Here is a 24,697-nt window from a genome sequence, read left to right on the forward strand (position 1 = left end):
ACTGGGGATTGAACCTAGGGCTGTTCTACTTCTGAGCTCCACTCCTGGCCCAAATGGGGTCTCAGTAAGTTGCAGAGGACCTCGCTAAGTTGCTGAGGCTGGCTGCCAGACTGTGATCTTCCTGTCTCAGCCTCCCAGTTACTGGGATGCCAGGCCTACACCACCATGCCCGGCTGCATTTTTTTTTTTTTTCTTGCAATGGAAATTGGGCATTTTCCCATTGCTTCCTAGGGAAGAAAAGTAAGGAAGAATGGGAGTCATATGGGATGAGCAGGCCTCTATTTTTTTTTTTTTAACCTATAAGCTACACCCTAAGCCCTTATTTTGAAATAGGGTCTAGCTATGTTCCTGAGGCTGGCCTGGAGCCTGAGATATTCGTGCCTCAGCCTCCCACGAACTGGGATTCCAGGCACACTCTGCTATGAGTAGACCTCTTTAATTTTGTGACCATGTACCCGGCTCTCCCGTCCTGGGTCCCTTCTTCCCCATGCTCCTTCTCCAGTTATCCCTTTCCCAGGACCATCCCCCTCTCCATCTCTCCTTTTCTTGATTTTTTTTTTCAGTACTGGGGATGGAACTCAGGGTGTTCCACCTCCAAGCTACACCCCCACCCCTATTTTTTATTCTTTATTTTGAAACAGGGTCTCACTGAGTTGCAGAGGGCCTCACTAAGTAGCTGAGGCTGTCAGCGGACAATGATTCTCCTGTCTCAGCCTCCCAGATGCTGGGATTACAAGTGTGCCACCACACCCAGCTTTTTCTTTTTCTTTTTTTGCAGTACTTGGGATTGAACCCAGGGGTGTTCCACCTCCAAGCTACACTCCCTGTCTTATTTTTTATTCTTTATTTTGAAACAGGGTCTCACTAAGTTACGGAGGGCCTCACTAAGTAGCTGAGGCTGTCTGCAAACCGTGATCCTCCAGTCTCAGTCTCCCAAATGCTGGCATTAGGAGCGTGCTCTACCACGCCCGGTTCTCCCATCTCTCCTTTTCAATATCTTCTTTCCTAAACCTCAAGTCTCCCAAATCTTCACCTTTCCTGACCTCCTCTTGTAACTCCCAACTGCTCATCTTTTTTTTATTGAGTGACACGGGACTTTTTACCAGGGTGTTGCTGAACACCCTCAGCCTCCATCAGCACCTTTTGCCCTGATGAGTTTACATGCTCCGGAGAAGAGGATGTGGCACTCCGGTAGTGATAGGACTGTTACCTAGTTCTGCTCCTTGGGGCCACAGTGAGGGTTACTGGAGGAAGGGCCCAAGCTTCCAGGGGTCCAGCCCTAGAAAAGGCCCTAGTTCTGGTGGGCAAATTTCAAAAGGAAGGGATGGGTCTAACCCCATTCTGCCGAGGGTCATCTACAATGGGACGGCCCCTTCTGCACCCATTCATAAAAGGGTGGAAACAGACCTTCCCTGCTCATAGGGTTTAAGACGGAGTTGAAGTCGACTGTTCTGCTCTGTGTCACATTAAAAAGAGGGTGGGCGTTTAACTCAGGTCTGCTCTTGTAAGTCACCTAAAAAGGGGCGGGCCGAATCCTCCGGCTGTGCGGGAGTCAGGTTACCACCGCCGCCGCAGGTCGAGGTTCGCACCATCCAAACGTCGTGCTAATCCCAGTTCGGTTCCCTTCTTCACAAAGAGGGAGGGGCGGACCCAAGTTCTGCCCTCTACGTCACCCAAAGAGGCCGGAGCCATTTTGAACCCTGCGACCCTAGTGTTTTTGCCCTCTTTTCCGAGCTCTGCGCCGTCTTTCCCGGTCTTGGCCAATCGGAGGCGAAGAAAACGGCCCAATTAGACGAGAGAGACCACAGTCGAAGGACCCGGATGAACCCGAGCCAAGGCCTTTGAACTGCAAGACCCACCAATCATCAAGCAGTTACCATGGCGACAAGATTAGGGGCGGAGGGATGGGACCAGAGAAGGCTCAACCATCCCGGAGAGGCCCACCCCGCCCCCGTTTACTGCGCAGGCGTGTTTTGCCTTGGAGGTCCAGCCAATCACTTGCTTTGGAGAGGTACGCTCCAAAGTCCAATAGGAATCCGGACATTCTTGAAAAAAGGAAGTGAAGGAAAGACAGGTATTTTATAGTGGGTGAGGCTAGTAGTCCTGAGCCAATGGCTTCTGGCCTTTGGTTATGACTGACACCTATTCAGACGAATAAGACTCTCCTCAGCCAGGCCACGGGACCAATTATGACGAGCTGTTACCAATCCCTGGGCGTTGCATACTGACTGTGCCTGTATCCGCCAACGGTGTTCGGGCAAGGGCAGGACCGCTCCAGCCTTTTTCCGCCCCACCCTTTGGGCCAATCCTTTCTTTTGAATCCGGCGTGATTGACAGGCTCGCAGGCCGATAGCGACCAGAAACCTTTGACGCCCGCCCAACGATTGTGGGCAGGAGGCGGTTTCTCGGCTGTTGGGGCGTGTGTCTGTGTGTCTGTGTGGTGGACGTGTGTGTGTTTTGTGGGGACTGAGGGGTACGCGGGGGCGAAAGAGAACCCGGCCATGGCAGCAGCGGAGGAGGAGGATGGGGGCCCCGAAGGGCCAAGCCGCGAGCGGGGCGGGGCGGGCGCGACCTTCGAATGTAATATATGTTTGGAGACGGCTCGGGAAGCGGTGGTCAGTGTGTGTGGCCACCTGTACTGGTGAGGACCTGGGACCCGGGCAGAGACGGTGGGGCTCACTTCTGTGCTGGGGAGGGAGGGAGGACCATACGATCATAGCGATAATCGGAGAGCACATCGCGGGTGAGGCCTGGAGAGGGGATTATGTGGGAAGGAAGATCACGTCGGCACAGACGACATCTGGAAAAAGGAAAGTCTTGGGGACTAGTCGCAGGTGCGAGTGTGGTGGACGGGGAATGGGGCGGACGTTGAACATCTGTACAGGTGAGACCCAAGCCACCCTACCTACCAGGGAAGTTAAGAGTGTCTTAGCCGTACAGGTAGACACGGATGAGACGCAAAGGTTAGGAGAGGCATCCCTGTTGAGTAGGGGGATCCAGGGAATATGGGTTCCATTTTGGTGAGATCTGGAAGCGGGTAACTTTGACAAAGCGGGGGGCAAGGGCATTGTGGAGGGGCAGGATTGAGGGGCCAAAGGATCTTGGAAATCGGGAGTTTAACAAGTCAAAGACTGAGGAGAGAAAAGGAGCAATGGGGGAATTTGCTGGTGAAGGGGTTTGGTCTGGAGGAAGGGGGGCAAAATGGGGTTGGGTCCGAAAGGTGGATCGAAGAGGATTGGAAATTAAGTTGAAAGGCAGAGGAGAGGTGAAGAGGATGAGAGAGAGAAAGAATATGGGTGTGTCTGGGGAGAGGAGGCTGGATGGAACTGTAGGTGCTAGGTCAGAGGAGCAGGAAGGCAAGGTTGGCTAGCATGATAGAAATTGCAGGAAATAGGAGAAGATAGTGGGCCATCGTTGGAGAGATGGGTGAGGTGGGATTCTGCTACGTCTGGGGTCTCGGTGTCTCTCTTCTGTAGCTGGTTTGACTTTTTCCTTTTCCCCCCATCCAGTTGGCCCTGTCTTCATCAGGTACGTACTTCAGAAGGTGAGGAGGGAAACGGAGGTTGGAGGAGCTGGAAAACCCTTCTGTGTACTTGAAACCACTGCATTTTCTCCCCTTCCCCAGTGGCTGGAGACGCGACCAGAGCGGCAAGAATGCCCAGTATGTAAAGCGGGCATCAGCAGAGAAAAGGTCGTCCCGCTGTATGGGCGAGGGAGTCAGAAGCCCCAGGACCCTCGGTGAGAGGCCCAGGTGGTGCTGAGGGAAGGTTCAAGGCTTCTCCCTCGGGGAGCAGGGTGAAGAGAGGTGAAGATTCCCTGGTGATGGTTTCTCTCCCGGTCCTCAGATTGAAAACGCCACCCCGCCCCCAGGGCCAGCGACCGGCTCCGGAGAGCAGAGGGGTGAGTCTGCTTGTGCAATTTCGTGCCTTCCTTGCCAAAGGTGTGCCTGACTAATTTCTGCCACCCCAGGGATTCCAGCCGTTCGGTGACACCGGGGGCTTCCACTTCTCGTTTGGTGTCGGTGCTTTTCCCTTTGGCTTTTTTACCACCGTCTTCAATACCCATGAGCCTTTGCGCAGGGGTGCAGGTAAGAGCCTCCCCGCCGCCCCGCGGGGCCCAGCTGTGCGGCCGCTCCTACCGCAGCCTCCTTCCTCCCGCAGGTGTGGATGTGGGACGGGCTCACCCGGCCTCCAGCTGGCAGGACTCCCTCTTCTTGTTCCTCGCCATCTTCTTCTTCTTCTGGCTGCTCAGTATTTGAGCCATGTCCCCCCTTCCCGCCCACCTCCAGCCAGAGGAGAATCAGTATTGGGGGTCGCTACTGACCCGTCCTTGCTTCTGGAACCCGCCTTCCCCGCCCCTCCACTCCATTCCTGTGGCTAAGGCCAGCCCTGGCCGCTCTCCAGGAGGACATGGCGCAGAGGGGTGTCGTGGAAGCCCCTCTGTGCGACTGGGGGACTCCCAGCCTGGGGAGGACGCCTGAAGACAGCGGCTTTCCTCCCCGCTCCTCATCCTTCGCTTTCCCCCAGCTCTCTTGGTTTGATGTTGAAAGGCGGGCAGGGCGCCCTCTGTCTTGTTGATTTAATTTAATTCCCCCTCCCCAGTGTCTAACATGGGTTCTGACCCTAGGTGTGCCCCACCCCCACTACCTCCTTTATTACAAATTCAATAAAAATGGTGAAACGTATGGATGGGAATCCTCCCAAGTTCTTCCTTGCAGGACCGGAGCCTCCCAACTTGAGTAGCTGCTGGTAGGGTGTGGGGTGTGGCAGTGGCCTCTCTCCTGCTGGGCTCTCTGGTCAGGGGGCGAGGTTGTCTCATGCACACACACACACAGACACACACACAATGTGGGCGAGATGTGTCTGTTTACTCCGCAGGGTTCCCAGAAGGCTCTGGTTGTGGGAGAAGTGTGGCGAGGTGAGATGGAGGCTGTACAGGGGTGGGCTGATCTGGGGCCAGCGCAGTTGTGGGGACAAAGACCAGGGGGCTGTGGGGCCCTCAAGGCCCTCCTGTACCACTCTCGGCTGCCTCTGGCTCTGACTGATGCAGCTCTGCCCGCTCCTCCTCCTCTTCCTGGTGTTCAGGGGCCTTCCTGAGGAGGAGGAGGATTAGGGAGAGTTCTACACGTGGTTCCTAGCACCCATCATGACTCCGCCCCGACCCTTCGGCCCTGGGATTTAACACCCCCCCCCCAGTGCCCAACATGGGTCCTGACCCGGAAGCACACCCCACCCGCCACCACCTCCTGTATTACAGGCTTTGGAGCCCCAAGTCTTAAGATGTCCAGCTTCCGCCACTCACCTCTCCTCTGCTTGGCGGCGCCGCCTTCGCCACACGATGGCCCCAAGGAGCAGGGCCGCTATCCCCAGGCCTCCCAGGATGCCCAGCGCCAGGGCTAGAGTTCCCAGCCCTGACCCTCCCACAGAGCCTGCAGGGAGATGCCAAGGATTGAGGGTACAGCCCCCCAGTCGCCAGTCCTCCTCCCCTCTGCCTCTAACCTGGCCCTCACCTGCAGTCGGGCCCTCCTCGCCTGTTTCTGGAAGACAAAGTTGGAGCACATCAGGGGAGCACTGTCGGGTGGGAGCCCCAGCGAGGAGGGAAGAGGGGTTTGGGTGGGGCAGAGGAGGCCTGGGTGTGGGCACCTCAGGGAGGTGCAGGGACCAGGGAGGGTAGGGGGCTCTAGGGGTAAGTGCCAGGTAAGGTAGTGAGCTGGAGCCTGCTCCATCCTAGCCCCAGGGTCCCTGGGGTTTGGGGAGACCTCTCACCTGTGATACTGATGCTGACCGCAGGGCTTTCCTGGGGTCCGTGGCTGGGATGTGTGGCCACGCAGCTGTAGGTCCCCTGGTCCTGTGGCCCTACCTCAGGGAGGAGGAGCACGGGACTGGGGGGGAGGGGAAGTGGCATGCCCTAATGGGGGAGGGGGAAAGAGGCTGTTATAAGATGCCACAGCCAGACTGTCTTATAAAATAAAAATAAGCTGGATGCAGTGGCCTGTGCCTGTAATCCCAGTTCTTGGGAGGCTGATACTGGAGGATCACAAGTTCAGGACAAGCGGGTATGGTGGCGCATACTTGTAATCCCAGCGCTTGGGAGGCTGAGGTAGGAGGATCGTGGTTCACGGCCAGCCTCAGCTACTACTTATGAGGCCCTCTGCAACTCAGTGAGACCCTGTATCAAAATAAAGAATAAAAAATAGGGTTGGAGGTATAACTTGAAGGTAGAATGTCCCTGGGTTTCATCCCCAGTACTGCAGAAAAAAAAAAAAAAAAAAAAAAAAAAAAAACCACGAATCCCACCTCCTGTCTCCATAGCCTCAGGCACCTGTCTGCTCTCTATGCTCCATGCCCGACTTCCCCTCCATTAGCCCCACTGGGTTTAGAACCTGGGGCAGTCTACCTCTGAGCTGCATACACTTCCAGCACTCTTTATTTATTTTTATTTTATTTATTTTTGGTGGTATTGGTGATTGAACCGGGGTGGAGGGGTTCTACCTCTGAGCAACGCACTCAGCCCAACTTTTAAATTTTGAAACAGTAAGCTGCCGAGGGCCTCGCTAAGTTGTTGAGGCTGGCCTTGAACCTGCAATCTTCTTGTCTCAGCTTCCCAAGTACTGGGATTATAAGCATGTGCCATCACACCTGGCTTATTTTTTATTTATTCTTGTGTATGGTACTAGGGATTAAAACCAGAAGCGTATTCTACCTCTGAGCCATGCCCCCCCAGCTCTATTTTACATTTATTTTCTTTTTTTTTTTTTTTTTTTTTTTTTTTGGTGGTACTGGGGTTCCCGGAAGCCCTTCTACCTCCGGGCTACACTCCCAGACCTATTTTTACATTTTTTTATTTGGAAACAGGGTCTCCTAAGCCAGCGCGCGCGGCTGGCTTCGAACCTGCGCGATCCTCCTGTCTCTGCCTCCCAAGCGCGGGGATGACAAGCGTGCGCCACCACGCCCGGCTTATTTTACATTTATTTTCAAACAGAGTCTCACTAGGTTGATGAGAGCCTCACTACTTGCTGATGCTATCTTCAACTTTTTTTTTTGAGGTGCTGGGGGTGGAACCCAGGGGCTTTCTACCTTCAGGCTACACTCCCAGACCTATTTTTTTTACTTTATTTAGAAACAGGGTCTCAGTAAGTTGCTGAGAGCCTCACTAAGTAGCTGAGGCTGGCTTCGAACCCGTGCGATCCTCCTGTCTCCGCCTCCCAAGCGCGGGGATTACAAGTGCGCCAGCTGGGCGTGGCGGCGCACGCTTGTAATCCCTGCGCTTGGGAGGCGGAGACAGGAGGATCACGCAGGTTCGAAGCCAGCCGCGCTGGCTTAAGAGACCCTGTTTCCAAATAAAAATATAAAATACGTCTGGGAGTGTAGCCCGGATGTAGAAGGGCTTCCGGGAACCCCAGTACCACCAAAATAAAAACAAAAACAAAAACAAAACAAAACAAGTGTGCGCCACCATGCCCGGCTTATTTATAAAATTTGAAACAAGGTCTCACTAAGGGACTGTGCCACTGTCCTCGAACCTGTGAGCCTCCTGTCTCAGCCTCCTGAGTACTGGGATCACAGGTGTGCGCCACCATGCCCGGTTGCCAGCGCTGGTTCCCATTACCTCCCAGTCCTCCCAGTCACTCACGTCCTTTATCCAATGGATCTGAGGAGGGGGCTGGGCAGGGGCTTCACAGGTCAGCGTCACCGGCTCACCGGGAGCTACTGCTCCCCCTTCCGGCTCTACCAGCAGTCGGACCTCCTCCGGAGGCACAGGCTCTGGGGTGGAAATCCAGGAGGCTGAGTATTACTCCAGGCCACGGAGTGGTCCCAGTGGCTGTGGACTGGACCCCTCCCTCCCGGGGGCTTTACTTCCAGAATGTGGGCCTCCCCAGCTCCCTGCTCACCCCAGACCCTGGGCTGGATGGGGGCCGTGTTCAAGGCGCGGCGCCGCGGGAGGCCGGGACTGAAGCTACAGAGGAAGGTGGGGTGGGCAGCCCCTCCCTGGGGCGCTGTCACGGTCAGCTCCGACTGCAGCGTGAAGAGCCCCGTCTCGGGGTGTCTCCTGATGTGCTCCTTCACAGACACGTCTATGGCGGGAGGGGACAGGACAAGCCATGTCGGGCAGGTGTGGGGAGGCCAGGGCGGAGGCAGCCCAGGGGGCCCTTCTCACCTTTCCCATCGGGTATCAGGGGCTTCCCATCCAAGTGCCAGCTCAGTGTCCCCGCAGGGTAGCCTCCCTCAGACACACACGTGCCCACCTGGGGAAGGAGCCGTGAGCTCATCGGCCTTGGGAAGACCAGACGCCATAGGGGCACACAGCCACACTCAGGGTCCTTCCATTACCTTACTGGGCACACCAGCCATGAGTTCAGAGGCAGGGTCTATAATTTCTGGCTTCCCAGGAATCTCTGAAGGAGGAAAAAGTCCGATCAGAGGCTACAGCATTGGAGGGTCTAATGATCGATCGTGGTGTGGAATTGATGCACAAGGGTCAGGGGCGGGGGTGAAGGCTTTTTCTTAAATGACAAGTGGGCCTGGGACCATGGCCTGGAACCTTACGGTAGACTCGAACCCGGTAGTTGGACTTGCTCTCCTTCCCATGCCTGTTGGTTGCCCGGCACCGGAAAGTCCCCTCATCCTGTATCCCGACAGCCGGAAGGAAGAGGGAGCCATTGGGGAGGACGTGGGCCACGCTGTCCCAGGAGCCTCCCTGGGGAGACAGGACCTTCCACGCTTCTGTCCGGCCTGTGTTCTGGAATCAGAGAAGGGCCTAAGCTGTCCAAGTCCACTGGCAAAGGACCCATCAACCTGTCCTGGAAATGGGGAGACTTGGACAGGGGCCGTACTTACCAGTTTCCATTCTAGCTGCTGGGGTGGTTTCCTGGGGGCCCCCTTACAGTTCAGCACCAGTGGCTCCCCAATCCGGGCTGTGACATTTTGACCGCCTGCCATGGCCCCTGGGAGACAGCGTGGTGGTAGAGGGCGCGGGAGGGGATTTGGGCTAACAGGTCAGGTGGGTCACGGAGCCTGGGAAGCGGTACCCAGGTTCTAGGAAAATGCTAGGATGATTGGAGAGGGGGGTTCTGAAGAGATGGGAGGACGGGCAGAAAGCTCTGCAGGGAAAATCATGAGGGGCAGGAGTGGCTCACCCCACAGACCAAGGACCAGCACCCAGGCTCCGGCCGCTGCCCCGGCTGCCATCCTGCTTCCTTGCCAGGCTCCTGGCTCTGTCTGCTCCTTTCCCGCCTGTGGCCACTGCCCTAGGTGGGGCTAGCACCCTCTCCCCAGCCCCCATTCCCCAGTCTTGTCCCCCACACAGGGAATGCCAGGAATTCAGGCCTCTAGGACAAGAGTCCTTCAGGTGCTCAGAGAAGCAATTCTCACCCCACCCCTGGGCACTGCCAGCCTCTGGGTATAGCCACTTCCCTGGGGGTGGGGTACACCTTCTAGGGGCTCATTCTCTGGAGGCCCCCTACCACACTCCACCAGTCCCACCCTGAGGGCTGCCTACAGCTCCATCTTGACTAGACGAGGTTGCTAAGCAACAGGGTCAGACCAGGGGCCCCTGCACAGTGAGGACCAGGCGGGGGGGGGGGGCAGAAATAACCTGTTGGGGTTTGGTGAGAGAATAATGTTTTTTCTGGGGTTTCTCCTGTTCCCTTGGAAAAAAAAATTCTCAACTAAACCCAGGGAAAAAAGAAATTTCTTTATTTAAAACTGCATTGTTTTTCTTTTCTTTTCTTTTTTTCTGTGAAACTACAAGTTTACAAGTGAGGAGAGAGAACTGCCCCTGGCCCATGCCTCCCGCCGCCCTCACCCATCGCATTCCCAACCTGTCCCCGTCCTGCTCGACCTTTGATGGGAGGGGCTCCCCACGCTGACAGTCTTGTGAAATCCTGAGGATGTTTGAGGGGATCAGACAGTAGGGTTCAGGCCGAGGATGGGACAGAATGTTTAGATTTCCTCACACCTGGCTCTCTGCAACCTCCCTCCTCTCCACCCCCTTGAATTTGGTGAGGAAAAAAAGATACCTCATTTCTGGGGAAACTGAGGGAGATAAATATATAAGCACCCAACCCATATTTAACATATTTGGCAAGAATCCCCTCCCCGTTCTTGATCCTCCAATTTGTAAATAGTAGTTAAAAAAAAGATTTAAAGATGTGCCACACGGGAAAGAGGCATCTTCAATTTCTTCCAAACGACCGAGTCTAGCCCTGCCCAAGGGCTGTGGGAAGGGGGCGGGAGGCGAACCCCTCGCTGCCTTCAAGCCAAACGTAGCACAGACTTGCCCGCAGGAACACCTAAGTGACTGAGGGATGCAAAAATTCCCACCCCGACGGGCAGGCCTGGAGCCAGGTGGGCTTCTGCACTAGTTCTGATTCCCTTTCTCTTACCAGGACCCCTTTGGCTATCACCTCTAATACGGGAAAGCAAGGGGAAAAAAAAAAATCCGCATGGTTATATTAAAAGAAAAACAAAAAACAAAAACTACTTCCCCAAACTAAAAATTAAGAACCACCACCACCACCACCACCAAAATAAAAAGAAAATATATATATATATATATAGATGAATCCCAGGGTTTTTTCTTCTTTAAAAATAAGGAAAAAAAAAGTTCAACCCCAAAGCCTAGTCAACAATTCCCTAAAGTAGCAGAAACTCCCTCCGAGGTAGATATCTGAGTCAGACACTCTCGTCCACCGAGCGATTCTATTGGTTTAAGATGAGCTGCGTATGAGGTAATAAAGCCGTCTGGAGGGGGCCGGGGTGGGGGTGCGCGGGGCGTGGCCCATGTCCTCTGTCCAGAAGTCCAGTCCCCATTTTTGGCATCTCTGGGTTGGGCAGGGCTGCCGTCTCCAGATTCCAGAGCATATTCGTGGGGTGGGGAAGGGAAAGCGGGGGGCACACACACAGAGAAATAGAATAGTTGCATGTGGGTGTGTATGAGAAAGAGAGAGAGAAAAAGGTATCTGTGTGTTTTTCTATGTAAGAGAAAAAAAGACTGAAGAGAGAAAAAAGGGGGAGACGTACCCCACTCTCCCCTTGGGGGCCCCTTCTCCCTGCCACGTAGCCAGCACCCCAGCACTGAGAGTCTGGTTGGGGAGGGGATAACCCCATTCGCCCCTCCCTGTCTTGTGCTTCTCCTGTTGGGGGTTTGTCCTCTGGATGCCTGCGGCCTCTTCAAGCGTCGCCTTGTGAGCCCCCACCCGAGACCCCGAGGGGCGAGGTCAGTTGGAGGTGTCGGAGTGCACACTCCCTGGTCCTTCTGTCGGGGATGTCACTGAGGATGGAGTCACAGCCTCCTGCCAGCCGCCATTTGCCTGGAAAAAGGAAGAAACAGTAGGAGCCGGGGACTGGGAAACTGTGGGGACGACACCCTAGGGAAAAGGCCCGCCCGTCCTGCTGGGCGCCAGGGTGGGAGAAACACACACTCACCCTCATTTCCCGAGGGCTGTACATCTGGCCTCCCCCGAGGTTGTCCCCGTAGCCCCCCGGCCCCATCGAGTGTCGCAGCGATTCCACCTGTGGGCAGCAGCAGAAGGAGGTGTCACTTCAGAGGACGCGATCCCGGATCCTGGGGTGGGGGGGTGGAATTTGGAAAAGTCTCCCTCAGGAGGAGACGGCGCGTCTGACCTGGGAAGCGGAGTAGGAGTCTCCGTTGAGCCCGGGCATCCCCAGAAACATGTCTCCGGATCCTGAGAGGTTGAAAGAGCCGCCGGAGCCTTGAGAGAAAACAAAGGGAATTAGAGAAGAGGTGTGTGTGTGACAGAGAGGGGGAGGGGGAGGGGGAGATGCCGGGGACCGAGCCACAGGGCATTCTAGCTACACCTCCAGCCCTATTGTATTTTTATTTTGAAACGGGGCCTCACTAGGCTGATAACAGTCTCACTAGTTCCCGAGACTGTCCTCCAACCCGCCATCCTCCTGTCTCAGCCTCCCAAGTATTGGAATTACAAGCGTGTGCCACCACACCCGGCTTATTTTTATTTTAAAAAAGGGTCTCGCTGGGCTGAAGAGAGTCTCACTGCTTGCTGAGGCTGTCCCCGGACCTGCGACCCTCCTGTCTCAGCCTCCCAAGTGTACGCCACCGTGCCAGGCTTAGGGAAGAGCATAGCGGAGACTGTGATGGCAGAGAGGAGGGGAACACAACTCTTAGGTTCCAGAAGGCATTCTCAACTAGCTCTGTGGGAATGTAGGCGCTGCCACACACAAAGTATCCACACAACAACATTCCAGCACTCAGAGAGCACAGGCTGTTCCGGAGCCTCCCACTGGGAGAGAGGCAGAGGGAAGCACGCCGCAGTGGCCTCTGTCCCTGGACGCGAGCACCCATCTCAGCCCGGTCCCTCTCACCCACAGTCCTCTCTGGGCTACGACAGTGCCTGCACAGGGAGTGGGGAGAAAGGCAGCGGAAGGTGGCCGGCCGGGGTGGCGGTGGGCTCCACCTGCAGAGGAAGGGGGCGTCGGGGAGCTGGTGCGGCTGTGGCCCCCCTGGGTGACTGACACGGCGGTCTTGACGGCATAGATGTTTGCCTCCTCCTGGAATTTCCCAATATTCTTCTTATAGCGAATCCGCTTGTTGCCAAACCAGTTGGAGACCTGCGGGCGGTGGGGCGGAGGGGGTCGGGTGAAAAGCTCGGAAGCCCCTCGCTGAGTAGATCCGAGGGCTTCCTGCCCCCAAACGACTCCCCGGTACCTGAGAGACGGTGATGCCGCACTTCTTGGCGAGCTCCTCCTTCGCCTCCTCGCTAGGATACGGGTTGCTCAGGTGGGAATAGAAGTACTCATTGAGGACCTCGGTGGCCTGCTTGCTGAAGTTGCGGCGTTTCCGTCTGCAGAGGGGCAGAGCGGTGACGCCGGGGGTGCCACGCGGAGGTGCAGGGGCCGGGAGAGGAACGGATGGGAAAGGCGCCCGGGGCCCACCTGGCATCCAGGAAGCGGGAGCGCAGGATCATGACGGCCTCGCAGGTGCTTTGCTTGAGCTGCATCTGGATGGCGCTGAACTTGCGATGGATGATGCTGACCATGCGCTCCATCTCCTTGGGCGCCACCGGCCGCGTGCGGCTCTGCTCCCGCAGCAGGTTCATGACGTGCGTGGTGAACTCGTTGCAGGCCTGGCGGGCAGGGCAGGAGGAAGGGGTCCTGTGGCTTCAGGGTTCCCTCCGGGGAGCCTCCCCTCCGCCCACCCCGGCCTCTTACCTGCTCGTACTTCTCCAGCTCCGAATGGTAGATATGGCGGATCTGGGCGAGCTTGCTGCGATAGTCCGAGTGTTCGATGGAGTTGTCGGGGGACACCCCGCCCCCCGAGGCCGCGGCGGCTGCGGCGGCGGCTGCAGAGCCCCCCCCTTTCTCAGGGCCAGCCACACCCTCGGCCAGCAGCATGTTGTCCAAGCGCATCAGCTGGGGGTCCACCGGCTCCTCCTCTTGGGAGCTTCGGATGCTGAGGCCTGGCATGCAGGCAAGCGGACTTAGGGACCCTTCACCCCACACTCAGTCCTCCTGAAAACCCCCAGTATCCAGGCTTTGGCGCCTTCCCCGGTCCCCCTTAACCAATCTCTGGGTCCCCACTTTCTCCACGGCCCCAAGTTGTCAAGCTCTTAGCCCTGGAGTGAACAGGGCTCCGTCCCCAGACCCGAGGAGTGGAGAAGGGGCCACATACCAGTTTTCTCCTTGATTTCACACAGGACACTAAAGAGAGCAGGCTTCATTCGGTGGCAGTTTAGGGCGTGTTTCCTTGGGGGAGAATGGAGTGGGGGGGGGAGAAAAGTTGAGGACCTGGTAGGGGGTCGAGGAGGCACAAGAGAACAGGGAGGAGGAGGGCAAGTGTTCCCAGAGAGCAGGGCTGGGGTTGGAATGGAGCTGGGAGGGTTCTTGGGAACAGACCGGCTGGGGGGGGGCTGCTTGGCTAGCAGCCACAGACATTAGGGTAAAGGCACCATGGGGGGGCTGGGGACTCTGGGAGAGGATCTAGACAAGGGGTGAAGGGATTTGGGGGTGCCTGGAGAAATGAGGGTGACTAGGTAGATTTCAGACCAGAGATGGAACCTGGGGTGGCGGGAGGGCTGGGGGTGGCAGAGGTACAGGGTGTGAAAAGGGGTCCTGGGGCTGAGCAGGGGAGGGTGGGAGAGGCCCCTCCAAGGGGTCTGTGAAGGGGGAGGAGTGTTAAGGGGTGTGGAGGTCCCAGATCTAGAGAGAATGGGGTGGGCTGGGTGGAGAGTTGGAGGACCGCACAGCCCAGAAACAGTTTCTAAGTCTGGGAGCCAGAAGGGGGCTCTGGAGATGAGGCTGTTCCGGGGAGTGTGGGGGTCAGCAAAAGGTTAGGAGGGGGAGTGAGGCCATCCGGGTTCCCTCTATGGAGGTTCTAGGGCCTGGGGTGAAAGGAGGTTCGCAGAGGGTCACTTGGCTCTGGGCTCCGGGGCTAAGGGAGAGAAGAGAGCTGTGGGGTCCTGAGCTGGGCCTGGAGTTGGGGATGGGGGCGTCTCCCAGAAGACTCGGCTTGTGAACGGGTTCGTGGGTCTGTGTGGGGTCCCGGGGTGGGGGCACTCACTTGGCCTGGGCCTCGTCCAGGCTCTGGTCGGTGATGGTCATTATCTGCTGCAGAATGTCCCCGATGTCTTGTTTCCCTCGGCCTCCCGGGACCCCCCCGCTACCCCCACCGGGGTCTCCGCCACCGGGAGGCTCGCCAGGGCCCCCAGGCTCCCCACCCACCAGACCCAGGCTCCCCCGGCCCCCGCCTGGAGGGGGCGGCCCCAGCAGCCGCTCGTCCATAGCTGGGGGGGGCCCAGAGGCCCCCTCCCTGCTCCGCCCCTCCCCCCTCCGGGTTACTTCCCCCCCAAAACTCGCCGGGGCCGCTGCTCCCTCCGCCCCAACCCCCGCCCGTCTCCCCCCTCGCGGCTCCCCCGGGGGTTCACCCCGGCACTGGAGGGAGACCTGGGGTACCGGCTGGGCCCCCCACAGGAGACCCCGGCCCCCGGCGGCGGAGAAAATGGAGCCGGAGAGGGAGAGGAGGCCCAAGCGGGGGTGTGTGAGAGCGAGAGGGAGGAGGGAGGAGGGAGGAGGGGGAGCGAGGGAGGGAGGCTGGGGGAGGGGAGCGGGAGGAAGGGGAGGGGAGAGGAGGGGAGGAGCGGGGAGGAGCTGGGGGCGGAGAGACGCGCCGAAACCCAGGAACTGCGCGCGGTGGAGGAGGGGGAGGGACGCGGGGCGCCTGGGAAGGGCGGGGCGCCGCCTCCGGGACCCCGACCCGGGGGTCTGGGCGACAAGGCTCCGGCCGCTGGAAAGCCTGGGTTCACGCGCAGCCCAGTACCTAGTTCTTGTTCTAATGACTCCCCTCCCCGTTCTACTTAATTAAAACCAGGAGAGGGGGGCTGGGGGAGATAATTAGGGAGGTCTCCAGCCGCTGCTTAATGAGCCAGTAATTAACCAGCCAGGGAGGGGAGCTGGCCTCTGGCCAGGCTGGGGGGAGAGGCGGCCTGGGCCTCACCTTCCCGCCCCCCGCCGCGCCCCCCATCCCCAGACACCAGTCTTAAGTCCCGAGGGAATGACATTTATTCATAAAACCTAAACATCACAGGGATCTGAGCTGCGGGGAGGAAGGGTGGGGGGTGAAGGTCCAGTCACAGCCCTGGGCCCCTCAGTGTTGGGGTGGCTGGGGGGGCCCAGGCAGGGGTAGGAGAATACTCCTAATCAATCAATCAATCAATCAATCTCTCTGCGATGCCCACCCTCCATTTCCTGCTGGGCAGGAGGGCAGGGTGGTCTCAGGCCAGAGTCTTGGGTGATGGGCCTTTTCTTGGGAGGGGCAGACCGAGCCCTCCTATGGCCTGGTTCTTGACAAGACTGAGGATGTATGCACAGCCACTCCCTGGCGGCCTGGACCCTTTTCCTGCCTCAAGCGCCTGTGTACTTGAGAAGGGAGTTCAGCGGCGGCCTACCTGGCCCATTCCCAGGGTTGGGGACTTTCAACCCCTTGGCTTCCGGGGAAAGTACAGATTCCGACAGACACTGCCATTCCTGCGGGGTCTTCAGTCTCTGGGGCCCCTGCCTGGCAGGTCAGGACGTGCCAGTGGCTGCCCAGTTTTGAGCCGCAGGAAGAAGGGGCTGGCTGGGGGCTTAGGTCTCAGCAGGTGTGAGTGGGGGGCCTGGATCGTTGCTCCTCCATTCGGCCACCGCCCTGAACTCTCAGCAGCAACTCCAGGAGCTCGTGCCCCCCTGGGGGCAGAGGAGGCTCTGACCGCTGGGTTTCTATCCGCTGGCTCTGGAGGGGTGGAGGGAGAGGAGAGTGTGGGTAAGGGGGGCAGTGAGGACACCCGAGATGGGGATGCCCAGGGAGAGGGGTGGGTCTCACCCCCAGGGGGTTATCTCACCTGGTGGCTGAGGATGGTGCTGTAGAGCTGTTCTCTGTCCTCCAGAGGCCGGAGTGTGGCCGGGGTCCAGCTCGTGGGGCTCTGGGGAGTCTGGAAGTTGGCCCTCTGCTCCTCCAGGCGGCGGGACTGGGCCGCGGCCACCAGATCCAGCAGGAGCTCAGTCTGCAGGGAGAGCAGGGAGCCCGAGCGGGGCCCCAGGGCTGGGCAGAGGAGATGTGAGGGCTCAGAGACCCAGAGCTGGCAGACCCCGTGGGGAGGGGCGGGGATAGGTGAGGTGAGTAGGGACTTGGAGATGGTGACAGGGTTTGGGCGGGCATCGGGGCGGGGGGCCCTGGGTGGTGGGGTACCTGTGTGGCGGGTCCCCGGAGGAGGAGGGGACGGAGGAGCAGATCGCCAAGGCCGAGTGGTGGCGCTCACGGGGGGCCAGCCCTGTTCACCCTCAGGGGGTCCCTGATGCCAAGAGAGTCCATTCCAGTCAGGCCGGGTGGGGAGGGGTGGGCCGGGGAGAAGGCATTTCCTCTCTCGTGTTTCTGTTCCTGCCCAAGCCGCTGGTCCCAAGTCCCCGTGTGCCCCTGTTGCCAGCTCTCTGCCTGCCCGTGGTGGCACTATCCCACCCGGTGGCGCCCGGCTCACCTGCTCACCATCTTCCTCCTGGGTTCTCTGGGCCTCCATCCCCTGGTGGGGAGAAACCGGTGGGGGCAGGGGCAGGTGGGATTTGGGTGCCCTAGGGGCGTGGGGGCTGGAAGGGGTGGGGGAGCGCTGGGGGCTGGATGCCTGGGCCCTGAGCAGGAAGCCGGGTTCCTGGTCAGCCCCCCCAGCGGCCCCGCCCACCCTGGCCACTTCCTCCATTCTCTTTCCCACCCAAGCAGCTTCTGTGACCTCTCTTCTTGCCCCAGGGGAGCACAGAGACTGGGAAAAGGCCCAGTTGCAGGAGAGGAGGGGACTCTGATGGGCCCGGGCATCCCTAGAGCCTCAGCAGCCCCCCAGCTCCCTTCACCCCCACCTTCCCTTCAGTTCTGTCAACACAGGAACTAGCTCCACAGGAAGTGGTTTCTCTCTTCAGGATCCTCCTCCCCCAAACCAGGTCCCTTCCCTCCCCAGGACAGACCCTAACCTAGGCTGCGGCCTTCCCAGTTTCCCTCAGACTTACCGGGACTGGAAGGGGAGCAGAGGACTCAGACCCAGCATGCAGTGCTCTCAAAAATACTCAGATACCCCAGCACTGGGTCCGACGGGCAGTGAGTACCCAAGAACTAAGGGAATGATTATGCCCGCTCTCTGTCGAGGGTGTTCAGGAATCAGACGTGCACCAAATTGGAGAGAATGGGACAGGGATGGTTCTGGGAACGCGTAGCTTAGTGCAGAGGGGGTAGGGGCAGCTTTCCTTTGGTCATGAAGGAGGGGCACGGGAATGGAAAAGGGAGAGGCCCGTGTCCCTAGCTTGGCCTTTCATCGACGCTAGTCAGGCCGGAGGGAGCGAGCGTGACATTTGGGATCTTTAAATGGCCCCTGCCATGTTAGGGTTTACAGTGGCGCTTGGAGCATGAAAAGTGGCGAAGGGATCTCTGGGCCTCCCACTTAATGCAATCTCGGGCAAACAAAACCTTTGCACTTCTGCTTTTGCAAGTGTGACAATGGGGGCTCAATAGCACCCACCTCGTAGGGCTGAGATGAGGATTAATTGTAATGAAGCAGTTGGCGCCTAGTGAATGTTCAACAAATGGCAGCTGCCGGCTTCTCAGGACACTTCAGGGCTCCACGACTCAGCGCATCACTGTCCACAAGGTGCAGCCATGTCCTTGAGCGCAGGCAGGTTCTTTAAGATGCTCTTTCCAATCGCCTGGGGCATCCCCAAGTGGCGATAACTAGATGCCCTTGAGTGAGCACCTGCACGGCCTGCTGGGGCTGTGGGGCTCCCTGGCTCCTAGATTCTGCTCTTAGATGATCCCCAAATGAACATGGGACCCGCAAGTCTACTTATACTTGGTCTTAAACTAAAAGCTTCCATCCCAATGCTGAGCCGAGGCTACTGAACTCCAAAAACACTAGGCAGGCCTTCATTTTTCCCATTCCATTTCCCAAACCCTCCCCCCAAAAGTAACACTTCAAATCGTTTTTATTATTGGTGACAGACTAGAGGGTCTTAAATAAGAGATGGCGCTGGCTGAAAGAGTAGAGATTCTCCCTCCTCCATGCCTACACAGAGTCTCTTTGGTTGGGGTGGGGAGGAGCAAGAAGTCATCATGGAATGGCCGTCAGCCGCCCCTCAGCACTGACAGGTGGGCACTCTGTAAATATGGCAGCCACTTGTGGGCCCTGTGTCCGCGATGGAGAGGCTTCCTTTGGGAACTGTATATGGGAAGGATCATCTTCCATCTCACCTGCCCACGGTTTTTGGTTCCAATTTTGGGGTATTCTCTTACTCCACTCTGTCCTTCTGTCCCTTCTCACCCTAACTTTCCAGGAGAGGAACTGGGCCCGCCTCCCCCAACCTCCTAAATAAACCCTCTTTCCAGTGCTTCAGCTTCTCTACGTGGAAGACGGTGGTGCCTGTTGAGGGGGGAATCATCCCTCGTTTCGGGAGGGAAATTGAACTCACCACCCCTCACTTTTGGTGTGTGCATGAGTTGCTGGGATTGAACTGAGAGGCGTTCTACCTCGGGACTGCATCCCCAGCCCTATTTTATTATTTTTATTTAGAAACAAGATCTCAGTAAGTTGCTAAGAGCCTCGCTAAACTGCTGAGGCTGGCTTCAAAGCTGCCATCCTCCCGTTTCAGCCTCCCAAGTACTGGTATTACAGGTGTGTGCCACCAAGCCCAGCTTGGGCCTTGAGCTTAAAGTCTGGAGGGCCTTCGACACAGTCACCTTCAGAACTCCTCTCCTTGTGGTAGACTTCAGCCTTCTATTTTTGACTCTCTCCTCCCGGGTTTAAGGGCACTACTTGGGGTACAGGGAGACCCGAGACCACCAGAGGGGATCCCCGCTCCGGGGATGGGGTAAGGCAGGGGGGCGGGACGAGAGGGTTGGGGGCGGAGCAGGCTCCCAGAGCTACCCAGTCACAGGGCCAGTCTCCCGCTAAGGTCCTACCCCCGCGTCCGGCCGCGACCCCTGATCTTCTCCGCTCTATTGCAGGGTTGGGCCGAGTTCCGCGCATGCCTGCAGAGAACCTGCGGCCGCGGGAGGGCGGGCCTCCGCCTGCTCCGCCTCCCGACGGGCTCCGGCAGTGCGAAGAGTCCCCGGCCCGGCGCGCGGCCAAGTCTACGGACAAAGTCCGAGCTCGCAGACAAGCTCCGCCCCCGCGCGGGCCGGCCCCGCCTCCGGCTCCGGCCGACAGCGTCCGGCAGCGCGGCACGGCCCCGCCCCCGCGCGCAGCCCCGCCCCCCGACGCGGCCCGCGCACGCGCGCGCGGGGAGGCCCCGGCCTCGCGGCTGGGCGTGGCTTCGGGACGCGCCTCCCTTGGCCCCGCCCCTTCCAGCAGCGTCAGCAGGTCCCAGTGGTTCCGCTGGCGGGCGATGTCCCCGGGCGCTAGTCCGGCCTGGTCCCGCAGCCCTCGGGCGGCCCCCTGCCCCAGCAGCAGCTGGGCGACCTCGACGGCTCCTTCCCGGGCCGCCAGGAACAGCGGCGTCTGCTCCTGGGCGGGAGGAAACGCCGGGGCGGGGTCACGATAGGCCACGCCCACACCGGAAACGCGCCCCTTGGCCACACCCCTCGGCGGCTGGCCCCTCCCCCTCTGGGTTTCGCGGGGTTCCCGCGCTTTCCAGCTATCCCGCGCCCGGCTTTTCAATGGGGCCCTGCTACCCGTCTAACCCTGCCGTCCTGGGCGTCTTTGTCGGCTCCAGCCTGGAGGAGGGAGCGGGCGGCCCGGGCGTTGTTTACCGCAGCGGCCCAGTGCAACGCGGTCTTTCCTAGGGGACGACGTGGGAGGTGGTTACCCTGCGGCTGGGGGCCAGACGCCTGGGTTCCGGTTTCCCACGCATTCTGGCCGTGGGGGGAAGGGCTACTCGGGTCCCTCAAAGGCGGGAAGCGTTGCCGCGGTGACCGCCGGTCGGCAGGAAGCGTTGCCCAGGTGACGTCACTGGCGCGCGAGAGGGACAATGGGTATTGTTCTGGGGTCGGTGGGACCGGGAGCTCTCCTCCCCCAGGAGACCCTCCTCCATCCCAGTTCCCTGTGGGCTGGGGTCCAGCGTGTGCTGAGAACGGCGGACGAGGGGCGGGCGCTCGGCCCTCCTGCACCTTGGCCGCGGGATGTGGGGCGGATGCTCCTCTTCTCACACCCCTGCTCAGCTTCTCTCTACAGAGAATGGGGTACACCCCACCTCGTCCGTACCCCACTTATCTCTGGCCCCCACGTCTGCTCGGGCCGCTATCAGTTCTTCAACCAGGTCTTCCACGGCCAGCCTGGCGGCTAGCATCAAGGGTGTGGTCCCGTCCTCCGTGCGCGCATCCACCGCGGTCTGTCTGCTGCCGAGCAGGAGCTGGACGGACAGAAAGGCCTGTGAGCCCTGGGGCATGCTGGACTGCGGCTCAGGCCCCTCGCAAGCTCACCCCGCTTCCCAGTCCGTGTCAGCCATCTTTTTGTTTATCTCGCATCGGTTTCCTCTCTGATGAACCCTGGGGGATGCATGTGCCCCGTTTACTCATAAGCGCGCCCTGTTCCCTTTAGGGACCCCAGTGCGTGCCGACCTGGCAGACCTCGCGAGCATCAGCAGCTACAGCCGTGTGGAGTGGGGTGCGCCCTGCCCGGTCTGGCTGGTTGGGGTTGGCTCCAGCCTCCAGGAGTCTGCGGGCAGCAGTTGGCCGGGAGAATCGGGCAGCCAGGTGCAGAGGGCTCTCCCCGGTGCCCACGGTGTGAGCCTGGGGACAGGCCCCTCCGTCCAGCAGAGGTTGCCAGGGCTCAGGGCTTCCCAGCCATGCCCCCTGGAAGGTCCTGGACTCCACTTCCCTGCAGCAGACTGCTGACATCAGGGGTGTCACCCCATCTGTGGGTGAGGATGCGGGATGAAAGGACCGGGGAGGGGCGCGGAGGCTGGGGGTCCTAAGTGACTTCCCTACTTTCCTCTGAGCTTCCCCTGCAAGGAATGGGAAGGCCTTCCTTGATTCCCGAACATGCTAGGGTGGTAGTTCTCCTAACTGGAGACTGGACCAGACCCCCCCCCCCCCCCAGGGGCCCTGTTAAAACAGATTGCTCAGCAGCTCAGCTCTCCGAGTCAGCAGAGCCCGGCATGCTGATGCTGTGGTCCGAGGACCGCACTCTGAGAGCGGAGGCGCCCGCTCTAACATCGGCCCCTCGGATTCCGATGCTAAAGGCCTCCGTGCTTCTGTCTCCGTCTGGGTGGGCCCAGGTACCTGGTCCACAGGTGTCCACATCGGGGACCTCGGTCTCGGACTCCTGGGGGGGTGTCAGCATGGCCACCTGAGGGAGCTCCCCGCAGCCTCCGCTCAGTGGCCAGAGCTGGCACTTGGAGGGCAGGGCCGTTTCTTCAGCCTTGGGGCAAGAGCAAGGGTCAGCGAAGCCATCACCCTGCTCTGCCTTCCCTCCTGCCATTCCAGCCCCACCCTCCGGCTGGCCCACCTCCTCTCCCTCCTCAGGGCCTGAGCACATCACCACTCCATCCTCCTCAACTTCCGCCTCTGGCTTCAGCGCCCTGCAAGGGGTGGATGAGGAGGGGTTTCGGGTTAGGACCCATCAGGGTCTGCGAGGTTCCCAGCAGCCTCTGTCTCCTGCCTGTGTCCCCAACATCTACCATAACATTTCTTTCGTTGTGTGTGTGTGTGTGTGTGTGTGTGTGTGTGTGTGTGTGTGCGTGTGTTACTGGGGATTGAACCCAGGGGCCTTCTACCTCTGAGCTATTTTCTTTTTCATTTTGAAACAAGGTCTCACTAAGTTGCAGAGGACCTTACTAAGTAGCTGAGGCTGGCCATGAACCTGCATCCTCCTGTCTCAGCCTCCCAAGATGACAAGCGGGTGCCACCACACCTGACCCCAATAGCATTTTTTTAACACTTTGATCAGAAAGAGCTCTGGACGGAAGACTCCCCTCCCCAGCCCGTCCCTCCCCAGTCTCACTTGAGGCGGATGCTGTCCTCGCCCAGGGGCGGCCGGCGGCGACGGGGGGCTTGCTGACTCCGAGGCCTGCGTGTGAAACCTGGGGGCAGCCAGAGCGCCCCGTGCTCTCTGCGTCGACGCCGGATGAGATGGAGGACGAGGAGAACCGCAAGGGCCAGGAGAAGCACCCCAGCCAGGGGCAGGCACAGCACGGCCCAGGGGAGCTGGCCGGCGGGGGGTGCTGAGGGAGAAACATGCTAGGTGGGTCCCGGTGAGACTGGACACTGGGGGCCCTTGAGCAGGTTTTCTCGTATCAAGTTGAGATAATGCCTGTCTCACAGGGTCAAATGAGCCAAGGGCAAGATGTCAGCGCAGGGCATGCAGTAAGCAAGATAGAACAGTTCTGTCTACTCTGAACCTTTACAGAGACGTCTTGTGCAGAAGACATGCTAGAATTTAGGTGCAGCGCCTCGCCTAGGCGTGGAGAAGGAGGACTGTGTCTCATGTCCTGAAGTAGGGGGAATGAGGCAGAACAGCAGAAATAAAAGAAATAGGTCAAGCTGGGCGTGGTGGCGCACGCTCGTGATCCCAGCATTCGGGAGGCTGACACGGGAGGATCGAGGTTCACAGACAGCCTCGGCTACTAAGTGAGGCCCTCTGCAACTCGGTGAGATCCTGTTTAAAAAAAAACCCAAAAAAACAAAAATAGGGTTGGGGGTGTAGCTCAGAGGTAGAATGCCCCTGGGCTCCATCCCCAACACGGGGGTGGGCGGTGGGGGGGAAGGTTGAGAAGGGGAAGCAGGAAAGAGAAGGGGAACTGTATGTAGCTTTAAACCTAAAAACACCCTTCATGATCACCCCCCTTCACTGTTTTCCTCCAAGCCTGAATTCTTAAAAGGTCCAGCACATCTTGTGATACTAGGGATGGAACCACAGGGGCATCTGCCTCCGAGCTACACCCCCAGCCCTCTTATTCTTTTATTTTGATACAGGGTCTCGCTCAGCTGGGGAGGATCATGACTAAGATGCTGAGGCCGGCAGTGAGCCCTTGGTCCGCCTCTCCCAGCCTTCCAAGTACTAGGACACATGGGTGTGCCTCCATGCCCGGCTTCCCAGCACACTAGAGCACTATAAATTCACTTAATCGGTGCATATGTGTGTCACTAGTTTACAGAATGGATTTTAAGACTGATAAGAGAAGTTTAAAGGGAGACTTTGTTCCAAGCCCAGAGAATGAGTACAGCCTGGGTGCCATCCATCAACTAGATGACCAGATGAGCCTCCAGATCGCCGAATAAACCAGAATCTGAAAGGAACCAGACCTCCATCCCTGCTGGGCGCTCCAGGATCAAAGGGGCAAGCCCGACACCCATTTGCTCCCCCATCTACTCATGGTTTGAAGGGCTTCCTAGAAAAGAAGAGTCATACTCCCCAGAGGGCTCAGTCAGCCTCTGTCCCTGCCATGGCTCCTCTCTGCAGATGGCCTGCGTATTCGTTCCCTCCCCCTTCTCCCTCGGTGTTGAACCCAGGGGCATCTACCTCTGAGCTACACCTTCATCCCTTTTTATTTATTTTTCTTATTTGGTGGTACTGGGGGTGGAACCCGGAGGCTTTTCTACCTCCAGGCTATACACCCAGACCTATTTTATATTTTATTTGGAAACAGGGTCTCACTAAGTTGCTGAGAGCCTCACTAAGTAGCCGAGGCTGGCTTCGAACCTGTGCGATCCTCCTGCCTCAGCCTCCCAAGCACTGGGATTACAAGCGTGCACCACCACACCTGGCTCATCCCTTCTTATTTTGAAACAGGGTCTCACTAAATTGCTGAGGCTGGCCTCGAACGTGTGATCCTCCTGCCTAGTCCAGCCTCCCAAGTACTAAGATTACAGGCATGCCCCACCATACCTGGCTACAATTCATTCTCTCTCTGTCTCTGTTCTCTCTTTTCTTCTCTCTCTGTGATGCTGGGGATTGAACCCAGGGATATTCACTCTCTGAGCTACACCCCCAGTCAGATTTTTTTTTTTCCAGTACTGGGGCTGGAACCCAGGGGCATTCTACCTCCGAGCTACACCCCCAGCCCTTTTTTTTAGTCTTTATTTTGAAACAGAGTCTCACTGAGTTGCAGAGGGCCTCATTAAGTAGGTGAGGCTGTCCACAAACCTCTATCCTTCTGTCTGTCTCTGCCTCCCCAAATGCTGGGATTACAAGCGTGCTCACTGCACCTGGCTCCCCAATTTTTTATTCTTTATTTTGAAACAGTGTGTCACTAAATTGCAGAGTGCTTCACTAAGT

At 58.4% G+C, this 24,697-nt stretch overlaps 5 protein-coding genes across 9 annotated transcripts in view; 1 reads left to right on the forward strand and 4 right to left on the reverse strand.

Moving 5' to 3' along the window:
- Positions 1-2,501: 2,501 nt before the first annotated feature.
- Positions 2,502-4,258, forward strand: RNF5 (ring finger protein 5; the record flags this gene model as incomplete). The annotated part of the gene is made up of 6 exons (XM_080710768.1): positions 2,502-2,641; positions 3,510-3,528; positions 3,626-3,738; positions 3,846-3,900; positions 3,970-4,087; positions 4,161-4,258. 6 exons carry the CDS (start codon positions 2,502-2,504, stop codon positions 4,256-4,258), a joined length of 543 nt encoding a protein of 180 aa, XP_080566894.1.
- A 740-nt stretch (positions 4,259-4,998) lies between these two features.
- AGER (advanced glycosylation end-product specific receptor) lies at positions 4,999-9,282 on the reverse strand (the record flags this gene model as incomplete). Of its 5 annotated transcripts, none has more annotated exons than XM_080710893.1 (11): positions 4,999-5,092; positions 5,302-5,428; positions 5,510-5,536; positions 5,766-5,907; positions 7,633-7,763; positions 7,892-8,074; positions 8,158-8,245; positions 8,331-8,395; positions 8,547-8,739; positions 8,838-8,944; positions 9,137-9,282. In XM_080710893.1, 11 exons carry the CDS (start codon positions 9,186-9,188, stop codon positions 4,999-5,001), a joined length of 1,209 nt encoding a protein of 402 aa, XP_080567019.1. The 5 variants fall into 5 exon arrangements, with proteins under 5 accessions (XP_080567019.1, XP_080567022.1, XP_080567020.1 ...); XM_080710896.1 differs by having other exon boundaries at positions 8,547-8,697; positions 9,137-9,188; XM_080710894.1 differs by having other exon boundaries at positions 5,510-5,530; positions 9,137-9,188.
- A 1,936-nt stretch (positions 9,283-11,218) lies between these two features.
- On the reverse strand, positions 11,219-14,759 carry PBX2 (PBX homeobox 2; the record flags this gene model as incomplete). The annotated part of the gene is made up of 9 exons (XM_080709728.1): positions 11,219-11,311; positions 11,427-11,513; positions 11,625-11,713; positions 12,437-12,590; positions 12,688-12,823; positions 12,915-13,105; positions 13,191-13,438; positions 13,651-13,724; positions 14,539-14,759. 9 exons carry the CDS (start codon positions 14,757-14,759, stop codon positions 11,219-11,221), a joined length of 1,293 nt encoding a protein of 430 aa, XP_080565854.1.
- Positions 14,760-16,107: 1,348 nt separating this feature from the next.
- GPSM3 (G protein signaling modulator 3) lies at positions 16,108-17,026 on the reverse strand (the record flags this gene model as incomplete). The annotated part of the gene is made up of 4 exons (XM_080709796.1): positions 16,108-16,245; positions 16,355-16,554; positions 16,702-16,804; positions 16,988-17,026. 4 exons carry the CDS (start codon positions 17,024-17,026, stop codon positions 16,108-16,110), a joined length of 480 nt encoding a protein of 159 aa, XP_080565922.1.
- A 2,232-nt stretch (positions 17,027-19,258) lies between these two features.
- Positions 19,259-24,697, reverse strand: part of NOTCH4 (notch receptor 4) — a gene marked incomplete at both ends in the record, with an annotated part of 28,312 nt that continues 22,873 nt past the window's right edge. Inside the window, 7 exons of the mRNA XM_080710386.1 lie at positions 19,259-19,987; positions 20,164-20,261; positions 20,684-20,831; positions 21,040-21,335; positions 21,703-21,841; positions 21,929-22,001; positions 22,424-22,643. Coding sequence (XP_080566512.1) covers positions 19,259-19,987; positions 20,164-20,261; positions 20,684-20,831; positions 21,040-21,335; positions 21,703-21,841; positions 21,929-22,001; positions 22,424-22,643 — 1,703 coding nt within the window. The remainder of the gene's footprint in view (positions 19,988-20,163; positions 20,262-20,683; positions 20,832-21,039; positions 21,336-21,702; positions 21,842-21,928; positions 22,002-22,423; positions 22,644-24,697) is intronic.

Source organism: Muscardinus avellanarius (assembly GCF_963383645.1).
Source record: "Muscardinus avellanarius genome assembly, chromosome: 14".
In the NCBI taxonomy this organism is placed as follows: domain Eukaryota; kingdom Metazoa; phylum Chordata; class Mammalia; order Rodentia; family Gliridae; genus Muscardinus; species Muscardinus avellanarius.